The following is a 22,628-nucleotide window of genomic DNA, read 5'->3' on the forward strand; positions in this document are numbered from 1 at the left end:
AGGGGGGAGGGTCAGAGGGAGAAGCAGACTCCCTGCCGAGCTGGGAGCCCCATGGAGGACTCGATCCAGGAACTCCAGGATCATGACCTGAGCCGAAGGCAGTCGCTTAACCAACTGAGCCACACAGGCGCCCTATGCATTAGATTTGTGTGGCTTATTTACTACGGACTGGAAGTTTGTACCCTTAAACATCCTTGTTCTTATCCACCCCCACCATTCCCTTGTACCCATTTTACTCTGTTTTTTACACATTTAGTTTTTTTAGATTCCACATATAAGTGATATCTTACAGTACTTGTCTTTGACTTACCTCACTTAGAATAATGTGCCCAAGTTCCATCAATGTTGTTGCAAATAGAAGGATATCCTGGGGCGCCTGGGTAGCTCAGTCGATTAAGCATCTGCCTCCAGCTCGGGTCATGATCCCCAGGTCCTGGTATCGAGCCCCGTGTCAGGCTCCCTGCTCAGCGGGAGGCCCGCTTCTTCCTCTCCCACTCCCCCTGCTTGTGTTCCCTCTCTTGCTGTCTCTCTCTCTGTCAAATAAATAAAATCTTTAAAAAAAATAGGATATCCTTTCTCATGACTGAATAATATTCCATTGTGTATATGTACCACATCTTTTCTATCTGTTTATTTACTGAGGGGTATTTGGGTTGGTTCCATATCTTGGCTATTGCAAATAATGCTGCAGTAATCATGGGATTGTGTATATACAGTCAAAATCCTGTTTTCATTTCCTTTGGCTGTATACCCAAAAGTGGAATTGCTGGATCATATAGTAAATCCATATTTAATTTTTTGAGGAACCTCCTTATTGTTTTCCATAGTAGTTGGATCAATTTACACTTCCACCAACAATGTATAAGGGTTTACTTTTCAGCGCATTCTCACCAGCACTTGTGATCTATTCTGGAGAATGTTCCATGTGCACTTTAAAAGAATGTGTATTCTGTTGTTTTGGGATGGAATGTTCTATATATATCTATTATGTCCATCTGTTCCAATGTACTGTTAAAGACATTGTTTCCTTATTGATTTTCTGTCTGGATGATCTGTCCATTGATGTAAGTGGGGTGTTATAGTTCTTTACTGTTATTGTATTACTATCAATTTCTCTCTTTATGTCCATTAATATTTGCTTTATATATTTAGGTGCTCCAATGTTGGGTGCATATTTAGAATATTATATCCTCTTGTTGGATTGATTCCTTTATCATAACATAATGCCCTTCCATTGTCTCTTGTTACAGTCTTTTATTGAAAGTCTATTTTGTTTAATATAAGTATCGCTACACTGTTGTTGTTGTTTTTTTCCACTTCCATTGAAGTGCAACAGATTTATCGATATTAATTTTCTATCCTGGGACTTTACTGAATTCATTTATCAGTTCTACCAGTTTTTTGGTGGAGTCTTTAGGGTTTTCTATATATAGTATCATGTCATCTTTAAAGAATAAAAGTTTTATTTCTTCCTTAACAATTGGATGATTTTATTTCTTTTTGTTGTCTGATTGCTGTGGCTGGGATTTCCAGTACTATCTTGAATAAAAGTAGCAAGAGTGGACATCCTGATCTTAAAGGAAAAACTCAGTTTTTCCCCATTGAGGATGATGTTATCTGTGAGTTTTTCATATATGGCCTTTATTATGTTGAGGTATGTTCCCTCTAAACTTTCTTTGTGAGGGTTCTTTTTTTTTTTATCATAAATGGATGTTGTACTTTGTCAAATGCTTTTTCTACATCTAATGAAATGATCATATAGTATTTATCCTTTCTCTTATTGATGTGATGATTCACGTTGATTGGTTTGTGAATATTGAACCACCCTTGCATCCTGGGAATAAATCCCTCTTGATCGTGGTAAATGATTTTTTAAATTAATGTATTGTTGGATCAAATTTGCTAGTATTGGTTGAGAATTTTTGCATCTATGTTCATCAGGGATATTGGCCTGTAGTTCTCTTTTTCAGTGGTTTCTTTATCTGGTTTTGGTATCAGGGTAATGCTGGCCTCATAGAATGAATTTGTAAGCTTTCCTTCCTCTTCCATTATTTGGAGTAGTTTGAGAAGAGTAGATTTTAACTCTTCTTTAAATGTTTGGTATAATTCACCTGTGAAGCCATCTGGTCCTAGACTTCTGTTTGTTGGGAGAGTTTTGATTACTGATTCAATTTCTTTGCTGATAATCAGTCTATTCAGATTTTCTATTTATTCCCAATTCAGTTTTGAGAGGTTCCCCTCCCTTTCTCTTCCTTCCTTCCTCCCTCCCTCCCTTCTTTCTTTCTTTCTTTCTCTTTCTTTCTTTCTTTCTTTCTTTCTTTCTTTCTTTCTTTCTTTCTTTCTTTCTTTTTCCTTCTTTCTTTCCTTTCTTGGAGGTTATATGTTTCTAAGAATTTATCCATTTCTACTGGTTGCCCAATTTGTTGGTATGTAATTTTTCATAATATTCTCTTATAATCCTTTGTATTTCTGTGGTATTGACTGTTATTTCTCCTCTTTCATTTCTGATTGTTTAAGTTCTCTTTCTGTCTCTCTCTCTGTCTCTGCCTCTCTCTCTCTTCCCCTGGCCCTCCCTCCCTCCCTTTGATGAGCCTGGCTAAAGGTTTTATTGATCTGTTCTACTGGTTTTTTGGTTTCTATTTCATTTATTTCTGCTCTGATCTTTATTACTTCCTTCCTTCTTTGGTTTTGTGTCTTGTTTGTTATTTTTCTACCTCTTTTAGGTGTAAGGTTAGGTTGTTTATTTGATATTTTTCTTGCTTCTTAAGGTAGGCCTGTATTGTTACATACTTCCCTCTTAGGACAATTTTTCCTGCATCCCAAATGTTTTGGACTGTGGTTTTCTTTTTTAATTTGTTTCCATGTATTTTTTATTTCTTCTTTGGTTTTCTGGTTGACCCATTCATTATTTACTGGCATGTGGTTTAACCTCCATGTATTTGTGGTCCTTCCAATTTTTTTCTTGTGGTTGACTTCAAGTTTCATAGCATTGTGGTCAGAAAGTATGCATGGTATGATCAATCTTTTTGTACTTGTTGAGGCCTGATTTGTGACCTAGTATGTGATCTATTCTGGAGAAGCCCCATGTGCACTTGGAAAAAATATGTATGCTGCTGCTTTAGGATGAAATGTTCTGAATATATCTGTTAAGTCCATCTGGTCTAGTATGTCATTCAAAGCCATTGTTTCCTTGTTGATTTTCTGCTTAGATGATCTGTCCATTGCTGTAAGTGTGGTGTTAAAGTCCCCTACTATTATTGTATTATTATCAATGAGTTCCTTTATGTTTGTTATAAATTATATATTTGGGGGCTCCCGTGTTGGTTCATAAATATTTGCAATTGTTAGTTCTTCTTGTTGAATTGTCCCCTTTATTATGATATAGTGCCCTTCTTCATCTCTTGTTACAGTCTTTGTTTTATTTTATTTTTTAAAAATATTTATTTTTTTGAGAGAGAGAGAGAGAATGAGAGAGAGAGCATGAGATGGGGGAGGGTCAGAGGGAGAAGCAGACTCCCTGCTGAGCAGGGAACCTGATGAGGGACTCAATTCTGGGACTCCAGGATCATGACCTGAGCCAAAGGCCCCCCACTTAACCAACTGAACCACCCAGGTGCCCCACAGTCTTTTTTTTTAAAGTCTTTTTGTGGGGCTCCTGGGTGGCTCAGTCAGTTAAGCATCTGTCTTTGGCTCAGGTCATGATCCCTGAGTCCTGGGATCAAGCCCCGCATAGGGCTCCCTGCTCAGTGGGGAGTCTGCTCCTCCCTCTCTTTCTGCCCCTCTCCCTGCTCATGCTCTTTCTCTCCAATAAATAAATAAAATCTTTAAAAAAATAAATAATGTCTTGTTTATCTGATATACATATTGTTACACTGGCTTTCTTTGGACAGCCATTTGCATGATAAATGGTTCTCCATCCCTCATTTTTAATCTGCACATGACTTTAGGTCTAAAGTGAGCCCCTTGGGGGCACCTGGGTGGCTCAGTTGGTTAAGTATCTGACTTTGGCTCAGGTCATGGTCTTGGGGTCCTGGGATCAAGCCCCTTATTGGGCTCCCTGCTCATTGAGAAGTCTGCTTATTTCTCTCCCTCTGCCTACACCCCTCCCTCTGCTTGTGCTCTGTTTCTCTCTCAAATAAATAAAATCTTTAAAAATAAATAAATAAAATGAGTCCCTTGTAGGCGACATATAGATAGGTCTTATTTTTTTTTATCCATCTTGACACCCTATGTCTTTTGATTGGAGCATTTTAGTCCATTTACATTCATAGTAATTATTGATAGATATGTATTTAGTGCCATTTTATTACTTGTTTTGTCATTGTTTCTGGAGATTTTCTCTGTTCCTTTCTTGGTTTTGTCACTTTTGGTCTTTACTTTCCACTCAAAGAGTCCCTGTTAACACTTCTTGCAGGACTGGTTTAGTGGTCATGAACTCCTTTAGTTTTTGTTTGTCTGGAGAACTCCTCCTATTCCGAATGATAGCCTTTCTGGATACAGTATTCTTGGCTGCAGATTTTTCCCATTCAGTATGTTGAATATATCATGCCATTTGCTTCAGCTTGCTAAGTTTCTGTTGAGAGATCTTCAGCTAGCCTTATAGGTCTTCCCTTATAAATTAAGGACTTCTTTTGTCTTGCAGCTTTTAGGATTTTTTCTTTATCACTATATTTTGCACATTTAATTATAACATGTCTGTGTTGGCTTGCTTTTGTTGATTTTGATGTTAGTTCTCTGTGCCTCTTGAATCTAGATGTCTGTTTCCTTCCCCAGATTAGGGAAGTTTTCAGCTTTTTTTCTTCAGATAACTTTTCTGCCCCCTTTTCTCTCTCTTCTTCTTCTGGGACTCCTATAGTACAAATGTGATTACATTTGATGGACTCACTGAGTTCCCCAAGTCTCTTCTCGTGTTGCATAATTCTTCCTTCTCTCTTTTGTTCAGCTTGATTACTTTCCATTACTTTGTCTTCTATATCACTAATTCATTCCTCTGCTTCTCTCAGCCTACTGTTCATTACATCAAGCATGTTTCTAATCTCACTTATTGCACTCTCCATCTGTGATCAATTCCTTTTTAACTCTTTATCTCTGTGGTAAGGGTCTCATTGATGTCTTCTATTCGTTTCTCATGCCTAGCAGTATCCTTATGATTGTTGCTTTAAATTCTCCATCAGGCATATATATATATATATTTTTTTAGGCATATTATTTATATCTGTTTCATTTACATCCCTTTCCCTGGCCTTATCTTGTTCTTTCATTGGGATAAATTCCTCTATCTTTGTGCTTTGTCTAGGTCTCTGCCTTCTTGTCCATGTTAGAAAGCCAGTTATGTCTCCTGCTCCTGAAAGTAATGACTTTCTGAAAGAGGTCATGTAGTGCCTAGGGCCTGGTGCTTCAGGGAGGTCTCTGGTGTGTGCTGAGTATGCTCTGCTGTTGTGTTTTGGCCTCTTTATCCTTCAGGCCAGTCATCTGCAGAAGCTCTCCTTGCCTACTGTGAGCAGTGTTTGGCCCCTAGCCTCAATGTAATGAGTTTTATTTATTTATTTTTTAAAGATTTTATTTATTTATTTGAGAGAGATAGAATGAGAGTTAGAGAGCACAAGAGGGAAGAGGGTCAGAGGGAGAAGCAGACTCCCCGCCGAGCAGGGAGCCCGATGTGGGACTCGATCCCGGGACTCCAGGATCATGACCTGAGCCGAAGGCAGTTGCTTAACCAACTGAGCCACCCAGGCGCCCCAGTGTAATGAGTTTTAATTAGGTGTGCTCTGGTGTGCTTGTGAAATCAGACCTGACACTACTTCCACCAGAACTGATGTCTTACAGAACTTTCTGGTTGGGAGACGTGTGGTCAGGGGTCTGTGCTGGTCTTATGGGGGAGGGACCTGCTGCACTAGGACTGAGGCAGACATGACTGAGAAGGGCAATCTCTCCCGAGCACAGGGGGGTAGGACTTGGTGTTTTCAAGTTAGGCAGCCAGTAGTAGAGCTGTGGTGCTTCCCACGGTTGGCTCTGTGTTTATGCTGAGGGGCAGGGGAGGGAAATGGTACTGGCCATTTGTTTACAGAGAGGTGTCTCTGTGAATGCTGTGTCTTATTGATGCACTCTGAGAAGAATGAATAATCTCCCCATTCTGTGCCCCAGGTGTTCTTCAAATCACTGTTTCCATGCTGTCTGTCACTGTGTTGTTTGCCTGCCTTCTCTCCAGGATCAGCATGGTGCCCTCCAGGCTCTATCCCAGCCAAGCCTATTGACTTTTAAAACTCCAGGCTTTAAGCCCCACTGATTGCAAGAACTCCTGAAATTCAGCCCCTCTTGTTTTCCAAGCCAATGACTTTGGGAAAACTTTCTCCTTATGTGTTCCCTTATGTGCTCCTCTCTCTCACCCTTCTTTATGATCATGGCTCTCTCCCCCTCTGCAGCACCAGTGATCTGTTTCTCCCATGAAGCATGTCTCCACACTTCTACCTTGTTCAATATGGCCTGGTTTCTCCCTTTAGTTGTGGAGTTTGTTCTGTCAGTCTTCAGGTTGATTTCTGGAGTATTTAGGATGATTTGATAGTTATCTACTGTGTTCATGGGACCAGGTGAGCCTAGGACCATCCTACTGTGCCACCATCTTCCTCTGTCTGTGGGTCTGTTGAGAGTTTTATCACGAATGTTAGATTTTGTTGAAAGCTTTCTCTACATCTATTGATATGATCATGTGATTTTTTTTTTTTTTTTAGTCTGTTCATGTGATGGATCACATTAATTTATTTTCAAAGTCTGAACCAGCCTTTTGTACCTGGGATAAATCCTATTTTGTTATGGTGAATAATTCTTTTTATATATTCTTGGATTCAATTGCTATTATTTTGTGAGGATTTTTACATCTATGTTCATGAGAGATACTGGTCTGCAGTTTTCTTTTTTTGTAATGTCTTGTCTGGTTTTGGTGTTAGGGTAATATTGACCTCAGAATGATTTAGGAAGTAATCCTTCTGCATTTATCTTCTGAAAGACATTATAGAGAATGCGAACAATTTCTTCCTCAATTGTTTGGTAGAATTCACCAGTGAATCCGTTTGGGCCTGGTGCTTTCTGTTTTTGAAGGTTATGAATTACTGACTCAATTTGATTTTTACATTTATACCTATTCAGATTGTCTACTTCATCTTGTATTAGTTTTGGCATATTGTATCTTTCAAAGAATTATTCCATTTCATCTAGTTATCAAATCTGTGGGCATAGTTTATAGTATTATTTTATTATTTTTTAATATTTATGCAATATGTAGTGCTGTCCCCTCTTTCATTTCTGATATTAGTAATTTATGTCTTCTGTTTTTTTTCTTAGTTAGCCTAGCTAGAGGGCTTATTTATATTATTGATATTTAAAAAATATCTTTTGGTTTTGTTGATTTTCTATATTGATTCCCTGTTTTCAATTTCATTGAGTTCTGCTCTCTTATTATTTTTCTTTTTCTGCTTCCTTTGGGTTTAATTTGTTCTTTTTCTAGTTTCTTAAGCTGAAACTTAGATTTTTGGTTTCAGATCTTTCTTCTTTTCTAATATATACATTAATTTCTATAAATTTCTGTCTGAGCACTGCTTTTGTTGCATCCCATAAATTTTTATAGTCTGTGTTTTCATTTTCATTTAGTTAAAATACTTTTAAATTTCTCTTGAAAGTTCTTCTTTGACCTATCTATTAGAAGTGCGTTGTTTAATCTTCATATATTTTGGGATTTTTCTAATTACCTTTCTGTTAATCAATTTCTAGTTTAATACTTTTGTTTTTTGAGAGTAGACATTGTATGATTTCTATTCTTTTAAGTGTTAGGGTATATTTTATGGCTCAAAATGTGGTCTATCTTGGTGAATGTTCCATGTGAGCTTGAATAGAAGGTAATATTTTTTTAAAGATTTTATTTATTTATTTGAGAGAGCAAGAATGAGAAGAGAGAGCACATGAGAGGGGGGAGGGTCAGAGGGAGAAGCAGACTCCCCCCTGAGCAGGGAGCCCGATGCGGGACTCGATCCTGGGACTCCAGGATCATGACCTGAGCTGGAGGCAGTCACTTAACCAACTGAGCCACCCAGGCGCCCAGAAGGTAATATTTCTTAATAATGCAAGTCCAGGAGTCCCTTGTGGAAAAAATTGACAAGTATCACTTTTTGCCTGTCCTTTAAGTGACAAACTATGATACATTTGTAGCAAATTATAGCTTACTACTAATCTGAATAAGAGAAAAACATTAACCTCATTAGGAATTGGCCAGAATATAAAAAAATAATTCATACTATAAGAATTGCAGTAAGAACTAGGCAGAAGTAATCAACCTTATAATATTATAAAAATAATTATCAGTATAATTTGAAATATAAATGAGAACTTCCATTTTTACTACTCATATTGGCAAAGATATAGAAATTAGGTATTAACTATACCAGCCATAGTGTGGGGAAGAATATTCTCACACCTTCCTGGTAGGCAGGGTGAATTGGTAGGTACTGCCTCAATAGGGGTCAATTGGAAATTTCTTTACAACTTTAAAATTCAGGTAGGACTACATCAAACTAAAAAGCTTCTGCATAGTAATGGAAACAGTTGATAAAATGAAAAGGCGATGTATGGAATGAGAAAAAATATTTGCAAACCATATATCTGATAAGCCATTAATATCCAAAATATATAAGGATTTCTATAGCAAAAAAACCCCAAATACGCTGATTTATAAATGGGAAAAGGACCTGAGTAGACATTTTTCCAGGAAAGATATACTAATGGCCAGCTGGCATATAAAAGGTACTTAACCTCACTAATCACTAGGGAAAGTTGAAGATTGCAATGAGATATCATGTCATACCTGTTAGGATGGATTTTACCAAAAAGACAACAGATAAGTGTTGGTGAGGAAGTGGAGAAAAAGGAACATTTGTACACTGTTGGTTGAAATATAAAGTGGTACAGCCACTATGGAATACAGTGTGGAGATTTCTCAAGAAATTAAAAATTGAACTACTATATGATTCAGCAGTCCTACCTCTGGGTTTATATCCTAAGAAATCAAAATCAGTATACTGAAGAGATATCTGCCCTACCGTGTTCATTTTCACTGCAACATCATTTACAATAGCCAAGTTATGGAAACAACCTAAGTGTCCACTCACCAGTGATGAGTGATGAATGGATAAAATAGATGTGAGATATCTTTATAGACATCTAAATAGATAGATAGATAGATAGATAGATAGATAGATAGATAGATAGATAGGCAGACAGTGATATATAGTGAAATATTATTCACCCACGAGAAGGAAGGAAATCCTGCCATTTGCAAACACATGGATGGTATCTAGAAGACATTATGCTAAGTGAAATTAGCCAGAGAAAAGCAAATACTGTAATGATTTCACTTATATGTGAGATAAAAAAAAAAAGTCCAATTCACCAAAGCAGAATAAAGTGGAGGTTACTAAGGACTGGGTTGGAGGAGAGAGGGATATGCTGGTCAAAGAGTACAGGCTCTCAGTTATAGATGAATAAATTCTGGGAATCTAATGTACATCATGCTGATTACAGTTAATCATGCTGTGTTGTGTACTTGAAATTTGCTGAAAGAGTAGACCTCGGGGCGCCTGGGTGGCTCAGTTGGTTAAGCATCTGCCTTTGGCTCAGGTCATGATCCCAGGGTCTTGGGATCAAGCCTTGCCTTGGGCTCCCTGCTCAGTAGGGGTTGTGCTTCTTCCTCTTCCTCTGCCCCTCCCCCCTGCTTGTGCTTTCTCTCTCTCTCTCTTTCTCTCAAGTAAATAAGTAAAATCTTAAAAAGAAGTAGACCTTAAGTGTTCTCACCACACACACACACACACACACACACACACACACACACACACACACAAGGTAACCATGTGAGGTGATGGATGTGTTAATTAACCCAATTGTGGTAATCATTTCACAAAGTATACATATGTCAAATCATCACGTTGTATACCTTAAACATATAGGATCCATTTGTCAATTATACCTCAATAAGCTGAAAAATCTGTTTTAAATAAAAGAATAATGTACTACATGTTGGCTAATTGAATTTAAATAAAATAAATAAATAAATAATAAAAGAATAAAAAAACAGCAAAAGAGAAAAGGTACACAGGAGATACATATTTGATTCTTTGCTTCTCTAGAAATGTATTACACAGCCATACATTTGTGTGAATTTTGGCTGGATAAATGACTCTACTCAAGGGTTCATTCTCAGTATTGCAAAATTTGTTACATTTTAAATTTTGTTTTGTTTCTTCATTTCAGGGCACTGTTGAGCTGGGCATTGTGTTTCTATTTTCTGGTACCTTTCACGTGACCTGCTTTCTGATTGTTGAAAATGTCAAGATCTTCTTTATATTCTTATTATTCTAAAATTTTATCCTCTGATACACTTCCAGGAGTTTACCAATTATTTATAACTTGATTTTTCAGGGGGGAAAGGGAAGCATAAGTGTACTTCTCTTTACTGAGAATGTACTATATACCAGTTAGCCGTTTAATTGGACATTCCTCTTAATTAGATTTAGCATATTTTTAAACGAGACTGGATCTTGGAATTCCCTCATTGTGCACAGGAGTTTTTATCTGCAGGAGTTGGGTTGTGTGAGGCCTGCTCATTGATTAACACTAACTCTAGTTTTCACCTACATCACTGGTATTGAGCCCAACCTGCTTGTGATCCATTTCTCTCCTTTCCTGTAAAACTCTCCTTTACTTCTCCTTTTATGTTTCTCATCTTTCCTTCTACCTTGAAGTCATTTATTTTCATTACACAAGTATAACTCAGGATTTTTGTTTCAGGGATTTGTGCTATTCAGGGATGTGTCTATAGACTTTTCTCAGGAAGAATGGGAATGCCTGGACTCAACTCAAAGGAATTTGTACAAATATGTAATGTTGGAGAATTATAGCAACCTGGTCTCAATCGGTAAGTATACCTTTCTTCAAAAAGTCTAGAGCCCTTTGGAATATTTGCTTTCCCTGAGAAGATTTTTCTCAACTCCTTTCATATATCCTATGCGTTTCTTCTCCCTATTCCTAAAGACATGGTTTGAGCTTTGTAGAGTTGGGACTGTATAGCTTCATTGGGCCTAAGGCCAAAACTCCACTTTCTCTGCTTTTTTGTGGCCCTTCCAATTTATTTGCTGATCATAGGATAGGATTTGTGTCCTGGGACACCTACAACATAAAAAGTCTCCTTTCTTCTCTTATGAGTAGGTCTTTGCATTCCCAAGCCAGATGTGATCTCTTTATTGGAGCAAGGGAAGGAGCCTTGGAGTGTTTTTGATAGTGAGCTGACAAGAGGCCTGTACCTAGGTAAGTGATTGATGATTATATAAAGGAAGAGGAATGTAGGATATAAACCAGCTGCTCAGTAAGGAGATCACATCTTTGAGATGTTTGAAGGAATCTCCCCTCAAAGGCCTACAACTATTAAGAAAAGGAAACTCATCATGAACTTCCAAATGCCCACACCTTCACCTTCAACCTTTTTCATGTATGCATGAGTCTTTAATGACCTTCTTGTTTTCTGGCACAAAAATATGTTGCAGTCTCATCTTGTATTTTTCTTTCCCCCAACTTGGAATTAGCCAGCTCATTAAGAAGCCTTATTTTCTGGGCGCCTGGGTGGCTCAGTTGGTTAAGCGACTGTGTTCGGCTCAGGTCATGATCCTGGAGTCCCGGGATCGAGTCCTGCATCAGGGTCCCTGCTCGGCAGGGAGTCTGCTTCTCCCTCTGACCCTCCCCCCTCTCGTGTGCTCTCTCTCTCTCATTCTTTCTCTCAAATAAAGAAATAAAATCTTAAAAAAAAAGAAGCCTTATTTTCTTTTAATAGGGAATGGTGTTCATTGACCAATATCAGTGTTCAGTGCACTCATTGCTACTGGATTTTCATTGCTTTTATATCCATTAAGTACAAAGAGACAGGGAACATATATTTTATAAGTGAATCATACTAATAACTGTAATTGAAGTCCAAAAGACAAGATTCTGTCTCACTTTTCTAAATCTCGGTTTTGTAACTTTTTCTTGACAGTGGAAAACCCTATTTCCCACAACACGAGTATATTTGTTCAAGCCTTCTGTTCCAAATGCCACAGAATACTTTCAAAATTAGAATACCAGCACAACTACTGACTGAAAAACCTACCTGAAGTCATGTTCAAGGTTTATTACAGTTTCCTTTTCCTTTTTCCCTTAGAATAGGTTACACCAAGGATTTCCAGAGTACGGTTCATAAAGTTGCTAGATTAATTCTTTTTTGTGCATTTTCAACTTAATATACCATTTATCTTTTTTAAAAGTCATATTAAGTATTATGACCTTTTTTTTTAAAGATTTTATTTTATTTATTTGACAGAGAGATAGAGAGAGAGCACAAGTAGGCAGAGTGGCCGGCAGAGGGAGAGGGGGAAGCAGGCTCTCCGCTGAGCAGGGAGCCCAATGTGGGGTTAGATCCCAGGACCCTGGGATCATGACCTGAGCTGAAGCTAGCTGCTAAACCAACTGAGCCACCCAGGTGCCCTTAATACACCATTTATCTTAACTGTTAAGTTTAGATTATTTTTAGTTTATAATTGGAATATATAAAACATTTATATGCTTTAAAAGTCAATATAAAAATATACTTAGAGAAGTTATGTTTGCAACCCTATCTGCTTCATTCATTGCTATCCTCACTCTAGGTATTGGGGGGGGTGTTGAGGTAGTCTGATTAATCCTTTCTGCCTTTATTTTTTCAGAAATAGAGCATGTTCACATTTATATTTCCAATTCTCCTTTCCCTCTTGTACATGGGATAGTATTCTCTCTGCACTCTTTTTTTCTTTTTAAGATTTTATTATTTATTTGACAGAGAGAGACACAGTGAGAGAGGGAACACAAGCAGGGGGAGTAGGAGAGGGAGAAGCAGGCTTCCCGCGGAGCAGGGAGCCTGATGCGGGGCAGGGAGCCTGATGCGGGGCTCGATCCCAGGACCCTGGGATCATGACCTGAGCCAAAGGCGGACGCTTAACAACTGAGCCACCCAGGCACCCTCTCTGCACTCTTTTTTACTGTCCTGTTTTTTTTTTCTTTTTTGATAGAGAGAGAGAGAGAGAGTGCATGTACGCGCACGCATGCAAGTAGGGGGAGGGGCAGAGGGAGAGAGAAAATCTTAAGCAAGTTCCACTCAATGTGGAGTCTGATGCCGGGCTCCATTTAATGACTCTGAGATCGTGATCTAAGCCAAAATCGAGTCGGATGCTCAACTGACTGAGCCACCCACGCACCCCATTCTGGTTTTCTTTTAGTAATTATTAAAAAAAATTTTTTTTTATTCATTTGAGACACAAAGATACAGAGAGAGAGATAGCATGAGCAGGGAGAGAGGCAGAGGGAGAAGCAGGCTCCCTGCTGAGCCAGGAGCCCGATGTGGGGCTCGATCCCAGGACCCTGGGATCATGACCTGAGCCGAAGGCAGACTCTTAACCATCTGAGCCACCCAGGTGCCCCCCTTTTAGTAATTATTAACAAGTTTTTGTGGAAATCATTCCATATAGATATGTTGGCAAAAATTGAAAAGGTGTATCAAATTGACTTATCTTTCTTGGTGTTATATGTTGATTTTTGCCATAACTCATTAATTACTGGAATTGTTAATAGTAAAGTTTCCAAGCAGACAGTCACAAAATTTGTAAATATTTTCAGTTTTGTTTCCTGCTTTTCTATGCTTGCAACTTTGATACTCCTTTTAGTCTTATTACTGTGGCTGTACCGTTCAGCAAGTGTTCAATAGAAATAGCACTACTGTGTGTTTTTGTCTTTTTTCATGATTTTTATGGACATGACTTTTTCTTTTTAAAAAAATTTTTTAGTTTTGGAATAATTTTATATTTACCAAAAAAGTTGCAAAAATAGTATAGAGAGTTCCTATATTCCTCACCTAGTATCAATTTCCCCTACATTTTTGTGGCATATTCGAATTTACCTCATCCCCATTGTTTTAATTCCCTCCAACATAGTATATCTTTCATAAACTTCATGATTTATCCTTTCTTTGTTTTGTTTAATGTAAGCCCTTATGTCTATATCTTCAAATATCTTTCTTTTATAAATGGTAGCAGCATATACATACAGTTTACTCCTACCTTGTTCTTCTACTTTAAAAAGTCATGAAGATCATTCAATAGGAATATATAGATACTTCTCATTTCTTTATACAGTTATTTAGAACTCTGTTGTGTGCATTTACTATACTGAGTTCAAGTAGTATTAAGTTGGTGGCTATTTGGTTTTGTTATAGTCATTTGCTCTTACACAAATAGGTCTGTAATGGATAACCTTCTGCATAAATCTCTTCAGATTCTTTCCAGAAAGTATATGTTTGGGTTCCTAGAATTGGGATTGCTTGCTCAAGGGATAAATACTTATATAATTTTGCTAGAAACTGGCAAATATCCCCATATGGTAGTTGTACCATTTTTATTTGCTAAACTGAATGTGTGAAAGGGCTTACTTGCCTATAGCCTTCTAACAGATTAGGTTATCAGATTTTTGGGTTTTTGCCAAAGTATACTTCGAATTTATTCCAAAATTTAAGAATCATTGACTTTATCTTTTTCTGATCCCCTTCCCCCATGCCTTTCTATGTCACTTTTCAATTTCTATAGTTTATCTCTCAAATTGCACCACCATATAAGAACTGTAAATCCTATTTACATTATAAACATTGATGTCGATGTAATTCTGCCTTTTCTAAGTTTTGTGTCTTCTCCCTCCCAAAAAAGTGAATGTTTTTATTTGTGTTTTCTTTCAGAATATAAATCTAGGTGTAAGAACAAGAAATTATCTCTGAAAAAGGATAACTATAAAATAGATTCATCCCAATGCGTTATAATGGAAGGATTTACAAAGCATGGACTTAAACAGGGATCTCAGGAAAGACATTTTAGCCAAATCTCATGTACCTCTGAAAACATGTCCCCTTTCATTCAGCAAACATCTCTTCCTCTACATCAAACATTTAATACCAAAGAGAAATCTTATGAATGCCAAAAACATAAAAATGCCTATGGACAGGACTCAAAACTTACTACACATCAAGAAGGTCATAATGGCAAGAAATTCTATGACTATAAGGAATATGGGGACGCCCTTAATAGAACTTCAAAACTTAGTTCATATCATTCAGTGCATATTGGTATGAGATCCTCTGAATGTGAGGAATGTAAGAAGTCTTTGAATAGTGACTCAGACTTTATGCAACATCAGATAATTTTTACTAGGGAAAAATCTAATGAATTTAAGAAAAGTGGGAAGGCCTTTACTAATGCCTCACAGTTTTTCCTACATCATAGCATTCATACAAGTGAGAAACACTTTAAATGTAAGGAATGTGTTAGAGAATTTAGTAATGGTACAGCCCTTATTCGTCATCAGAGGATTCATACCGGTGAAAAACCTTATGAGTGTAATGAGTGTGGAAAGGCTTTTAGTACTAGTTCAATATTTAGAGTACATCAGAGGATTCACACAGGTGAGAAACCCAATGAATGTAAAGAATGTGGAAAAGCCTTTCGTCATTCCTCATACCTTACTCAACACCAAAGAATTCACACTGGTGAGAAACCTTATAAATGTAAGTATTGTGTTAGAGCATTTAGTAATGTTTCAGCCTTTATTCGGCATCAGAGGATTCATACTGGTGAGAAACCCTACAAATGTAAGGAATGTGGAAGAGCCTTTAGTACTGGCTCAATACTTACAGCACATCAGAGAATTCACTCAGGTGAGAAACCCTATTTATGTCAGGAATGTGGGAAAGCCTTTCGTCAGTCTTCAGACCTTACTCAACATCAGAGAATTCATACTGGTGAGAAACCCTATGAGTGTAAGGAATGTGGAAGGGCCTTTCGTCGTTCATCAGAACTTTCTCGACACAAGTTAATTCATGCTGATGAGAAATTGTATGAATGTAAGGAATGTGGAAAGATCTTGAGTAGAGATTCAATACTTATACAACATCAGAAAATTCACACTGGTGAGAAAGCCTGGGAATGTAATGAATGTGGGAGAGTTTTTACTTGTGCAACATACCTGACCCGGCATCAGCGAATTCATACTGGTGATAAACCATATACTTGTAACAAATGTGGAAAAGCCTTTCTTCGTTCTTCAGACCTTATTCTGCATCAAAGAATTCATACTGGTGAAAAACCCTATGAGTGTAAGGAATGTGGGAAGGCTTTTGCAAGAGGCTCAAATCTTAATCGCCATCAAAAAGTTCATAATGGTAAGAAATAGTGTGAAAGGAAGCTTTGTAAGACCTTTAAGCATGTCTTTCAGGTAACATGACATGAAAGAGAAACCCTAGAAATATAATAGGAGAAATCCTAAGAATTTATTGGTAAGAAAATATAGAAATATAATTAATATGAGAATGACTTATGTGTTTCACAATTTAACTACCATAAGAATAAAATGAATATTGGAAGGCCTCTATCAATAGCTCATTCCTTTCTAAATTTTAAAAACTTTCTAATCATGAGTGGAGAAAAGTGAAAAATATTTTTTGTTGCATTTTTCATATTTTAAAATACTTTAAATCCACTTTATTTTTTATATAGCTGTAAGTAGTTTGGTTTATGCATAGCTAAAATACTATCTTATTATGTTGTACATTAAATTTTTGAATTTATTTTGTTCTCACCAAAACTCTTATTACAGCACAGCTTATTCAGTAACTATTTTCTGAAGCTATTTATGCACAGTTTTGTGACATTTTATATTTTTAATGTTATAAGCTTGGATATAATGAGTCTTTTTACACCCCAACATCCAATTTGGAAACTCTTTACTTGATCTTTTTATAATAAATTTATACCTGCATATCTTTGCATCTGTACCATTTTACTTATTTATTTATTTTTAAAGATTTTATTTATTTATTTGACAGAGAGAGACAGTGAGAGAGGGAACACAAGCAGGGGGAGCGGGAGAGGGAGAAGCAGGCTTCCCATGGAACAGGGAGCCCGATGCGGGGCTCGATCCCAGGACCCTGAGATCATGACCTGAGCCGAAGGCAGACGCTTAATGACTGAGCCACCCAGGTGCCCCTGTACCATTTTATTTAAAATATCATTACTTTAAAGGGTGTCTGACTGGCTCAGTCAGAGGAGCATGCAACTCTTGATCTCGGGGTTGTGAGTTTGAGCCCCCATGTTGGGTGAAGACTTAAAAATAAAATCTTTTAAAAATAAAATATCATTACTTTAAGATATATATTTTAATATGGATAAAGTGATTATTTGTATATATAAATTAATATTTTTATTTCATAAATGTGATATTTTATTGTAATAATTTTCTCTAAATGTTTAAATTCTACAAAGAAGCCAATAAAGCTAGCTTTCATCCCCCAAAGGGGCTATAACTATTATCAAATTGTTGGAACAAATCCTTTTATAATTTTTTAAAGCAAATGTAATCATATTATTCAAATTGTCTCATAAGTTGTCTTTTTAATGACAAGATATGTCATATAGGACATTCCGTGTGATTAAGTGCATTAATAATGTTAATATATTTGACTGTACCATTATTTTTACCAAACATCTATGGTCAAATAATGTGACTGGCTCCACTTTTTTTGTTTGTAAGGAATGCCATGTTTAGCATCCTACTTGGCACACTGTTCTTGGTTGTCTTCTCTTCATTGTTTTTGAAATCTCTGCATACCTTTTGACATGTACATATTTTAAACATGACAGATTAAACTGGCTTCCTTTTTGACCATACTGTACTATGCCATTTTTCTCTCCTTGCCTCCATGTTACTTATCCTTGTGGAGTTTTTCCTAATGATTTTGCCCAAATATAATGTAGGGACATTTAATTTTTTTAAAATAATTCATTTCCATTTCAACATATTTATATTAAAAACACATTCCTATACGTTATACTTTATGTGAAATGGGCATGGCTATATTCACTAGCATACATGGGTTTGGTAAGGATCAAATGAGTTAATTTACACAGATGCTTATAATTAAGACTTTAACATGCTCAGTAAATATAATCCATTATCAAAATTATTTTTTTCCTTTGGCTATTTTATTATTTATGGAATGGCTCTTAACTATGGTGTATATTTTATTTAATATCAGCAATTTAATATTGGAGAAGAATGTTAAGCCTCTAGTGAATATAGCAAAGTCATCATCATTCATTCCTTCTTGGTCATGAGATGATCCGTCCTGAAGAACAAAAACCATAAAAATATAATGAATAATGCCTTTATTCGTATCTAACCTAATATGTTGAATCCTAAAATTTATGTCAGCATGAAACATTATTGAGAATATTATTGCCCACATTATCTGACTGATTAAAAAATAATATTGGATTGTAGGAACATCTGACTCTTGATCCAATGCATGTTTAAGCCGACATTTGGCTAAGGATGAAGTATGAACAAACTGCAGTTTTTTTGAATATAAAGTTTGCTGAGTATCCTATGCAGCAAAACCTGTGGGAGGTGGGCAGAATTATTCACAGAACTTATAACTCTAAATCCAGACATGTAAAAAAATAAAAATAAAAAAATAAATCCAGATGTGTATTACAATAATTAATACTTGAAATCTGGCACTGGTGCTACAGGGATATAGAGGAAGCTTCCATGTATCTGGGACTCAGACTGCCTCTAGAGTGGGGTTTAGCTTGGCTAGTGCTGATGTCTCTGCGGAGGTTTGATACAGGTGGATCTGAGAAGTTTGGAACAACTGTGAACTAGAATCAACAGCTTCTACTGGGAACTATGGCCACTAATAGGGCTTATCACTTTTCTATTGCTGCATAAGAAATTGCCACAATTTTGGCAGCTTAAAGCAATACACAATTATTATCTCAAAGTTTTCATGGGTACATGTGAAGGCCTGGCTTAGCTGGGTCCTTTGCTCAGGGTCTTACAAGGTGGCAGTTGAGGTGTCAGTTGGGGATGGTGTCTCACCAAAGGCCCAGTGTCATCCTCCAAATTTACATGTTTGTTGGCAGAATTAAGTTCCTTGAAGCAGTAGTAATGTTGGCTTGTTTCTTCAAGGGCAGCAGAAGATATTTTTACTTCTGTCTCTGACCTATAGATCTTTTAAAAGGCACATCTCTCAGATCCTGCCCATTCAGGATAATCTCCCTTTTGACTCACTTTAAACTGTTTAGGGACCTTGATTATATCTGCCAAAATCCTTCACCTTTGCCATATAACTTAACATTATTGAAATGATATACCATCATACCATCATTTTTGCCACATTTTATTCATTAGGAGCAGTGTAACAATGGATCGTGGATCACCACATCAAAAACTAATGATGTATTGTATGGTGACTAACATAACATAATAAAATTAAAAAAAAAGAGGGCACGTTCTGCATGGAGCACTGGGTGTTATACACAAACAATGAATCATGGAACACTACATCAAAAACTAATGATGTAATGTATGGTGATTAACATAACATAATATAATAATAAAAATACACACACACACACACACACACACACACACACACACACACACACACATATATAAAGAAGCAGTGTATGGAGATGTTAGGGTTGAAGTACGGAGATAAGATACTACTTCAGTGGCCTCATTGCTTGTTTTTGAGGCAAGAGGAAAGCAACCAGCTTTTCCTTTGTGAAGGTGGGAATACACCACACAAAACAACAATTTTTCTTACTGGGTTCCTTGGTTCTTGTCCCAGATGCACCAAAGAATTGGGAAACCTGAGACCAGAATGGGGAGATAGAGTTTATTGAGTAGATAAGTGTAGTACACTCAAGAGAGAAAGCGGGCTAGTGCCAGAGCAAGAGTGGCAATTGCCCCAAGAAGCTCTAGCTGCATCCTTTTAAGCCTGTTTTCTGCATAGGTAAATTTGGCTTTGATTGACATTTTTGATTGACAGCTGGTGGTTATAGAACATTTTGGCTTCTGTGCATGTGCCTACCCATGATGCAGTCTGTCATAATTGTATTTATTTATAATTGTATTTATTTACAAATGTATGAGTTTCTAGTGAGCTTTTGCTGTGAACTTAAAGTACTTAATGGAAAGTTGCACCTTTTGTGCTCATGCTCAGTTCTTGGATGTCCCCTTGTGGCTTTTGAGCCAGCTCTGTGGCTAGGCCTTTTCTGTTTTGTTAGCCCTTGGTGGTGGCTCTGAAGGTGTGGCTGTTAACTCTTCGGGGTGGCTCCAAGGGTGTGCCCAGCATCTGCTTTATCCCTACTTGCTCATGCCTAACCAATTGCCTAACACTTTTCAGTAATTCTTTATCTCAAAGACAGTCCCACTTTTCATCATCTTTGACATCTTTACTCTTCAGTGTCCAATACATTAACCAGAAGACACATGTAGTTATTTAAATTTAGATTTAAAGTAATAAAATTTAAAATTCATTTTCTCTGTCTCATAGGCACATTTCAAGTGCTCAACAGCTGCATACAGCCAGTGGCCATTGTATTGGGCAGCATATTATAGAACATTTCTGTTGTTGCAAGAAATTATACCACACAGTCCTATGACATAAATAACCTTTCAGTTATTGAATTATAGGAGAAAACTTGGCGTTCATTGGCTCTTTTGTATACCCTGCAGTGATATCCACAGACAGAGTTGGCACCAGTTACTTTGTGGCTTCATCTAAATCCAGGAGAAAAAAAGTTGTATTTTATCACCCTTTTGCACATTAAACTATGATGAGAGACCAATCTGAAGTTGCCTTGGCAGAAAATTAACATAGAGAAGTCAACAAACTCATGTACAAATATTCTTTTTTTTAATTTTTAAAAATATTTTATTTTTGCGAGAGAGAGACAGAGAGAGAGAGCATGAGGGAGGGGGTGGAGGGCAGAGGAAGAAGCAGACTCCCCACCTAGCAGATGTGAACTCTGGGATCATGACCTGAGCCAAAGGCAGACGCTTAACTGACTGAGCCACCCCGGTGCCCTCATGTACAAATATTCTTTTTTTTTTTTTTTAGATTTTATTTATTTATTTGACAGAGAGAGACACAGCGAGAGCAGGAACACAAGCAGGGGGAGTGGGAGAGGGAGAAGCAGGCCCCCCGCCGAGCAGGGAGCCGACGTGGGGCTAGATCCCAGGACCCCGCGATCACGACCTGAGCAGAAGGCAGACGCTTAACGACTGAGCCACCCAGGCGCCCCATGTACAAATATTCTTAAAAAATAGAAGATCCAATAGAAAAAAAAAGTGCTTTTATGGTAATCACAAAAAAAAAGCTATCAAGAAATAAAATTAAATAGAAATGTCCATAAACATTATGGAAAAATAAATAAAAATTTTCCAAAGCAATCAGGAAATGAAAAAATAAAAGGGTATAACATCTGGGATTGCAGTACTGACATCATTAAAAAAATCATAATTCCTTAGGTTATAAATGTGATGCTATCTCAATTAAAAATACCCAGGATTTTTTTTAGACATATGAGCTAATTCTAAAGTCTATATGGAAAAATAAATCAGAATAACCAGTACAATTCTGAAAGAGGAGAAGAATTGGATAATTAGAACCATCAGATATTAAGACATACTATAACTATAATAATTAGGAGTATAGCTCTAGCAAAAATATAATAGAACACTAGAACTACTTAAAAGTCCAGCTATAGGGGCGCCTGGGTGGCTCAGTTGGTTAAGCGACTGCCTTCGGCTCAGGTCATGATCCTGGAGTCCCGGGATCGAGTCCCACGTCGGGCTCTCTGCTCAGCAGGGAGTCTGCTTCTCCCTCTGACCCTCTTCCCTCTCGTGCCCTCCATCTCTCATTCTCTCTCTCTTTCAAATAAATAAAATCTTTAAAAATAAAAAAATAAAAGTCCAGCTATAGATCCAAACACATAGGAAAGATAGTATATGATAATGAAGGCATTTTGGATCATTTAATACCCTTTGAATCTTGAGGAGTTGGATGTATTATATGTATATGTTACGTATAGGTTTTTCAACAAATGTTTTTAGTAGCCACATGGCAAAGATAGGACAAATCTGTATCTATATTTATTCAAACAGTCTGAAAGCGTCACTCCATAGTTCACTCAAAAACAAAAAGAGAAGATATAGCTTTAAATAGGACTGTTGACTACAGCCTTAAGGAAATAAATTAACATTAGGAATGGGAAAAAGTGACATCAAGTGGCCTCTGATACGATACACTAAGAAGGACACAATATCACCTATGGAGTATTCTTGTCAAAATATTTAGCCTAGGGGCCCCTGGGTGCCTCAGTCGGTTAAGCGGCTGCTTTCGGCTCGGGCCATGATCCCAGCATCCTGGGATCAAGCCCCGCATCGGGCTCCTTGCTCAGCAGAGAGCCTGCTTCTCCCTCTCCCTCTGCCTGCCTACCGCTCCCCCTGCTTATGCTCTCTCTCTCACCATCCCTGTCTCTGGGTCAAATAAATAAAAATAAAATTTAAAAAACATTTAGCCTGAAGTTCAACAAGCCTTATATAATTTATTTTTTATTTAGCCTATGCAAAAATTAATCAACCACGGACAAAAATTTTAAATCTTTAAAAAAAATCAATCTTGGGTCGTAATCCGT

At 37.2% G+C, this 22,628-nt stretch overlaps 1 protein-coding gene across 1 annotated transcript in view; it reads left to right on the plus strand.

Annotated features, from left to right (window-relative positions):
- The window catches only part of LOC114198942 (uncharacterized), a 61,360-nt gene extending 44,984 nt beyond the window's left edge, over positions 1-16,376 (plus strand). Inside the window, exons 2-4 of the mRNA XM_028090645.2 lie at positions 10,831-10,957; positions 11,248-11,346; positions 14,828-16,376. Coding sequence (XP_027946446.2) covers positions 10,831-10,957; positions 11,248-11,346; positions 14,828-16,314 — 1,713 coding nt within the window. The 3' untranslated portion in view covers positions 16,315-16,376. The remainder of the gene's footprint in view (positions 1-10,830; positions 10,958-11,247; positions 11,347-14,827) is intronic.
- Positions 16,377-22,628: the final 6,252 nt, after the last annotated feature.

The sequence above is a fragment of the Eumetopias jubatus genome, unplaced genomic scaffold (assembly GCF_037043125.1).
Source record: "Eumetopias jubatus isolate StellerSeaLion01/CBP00866 unplaced genomic scaffold, mEumJub1_p1.0 scaffold_10, whole genome shotgun sequence".
In the NCBI taxonomy this organism is placed as follows: domain Eukaryota; kingdom Metazoa; phylum Chordata; class Mammalia; order Carnivora; family Otariidae; genus Eumetopias; species Eumetopias jubatus.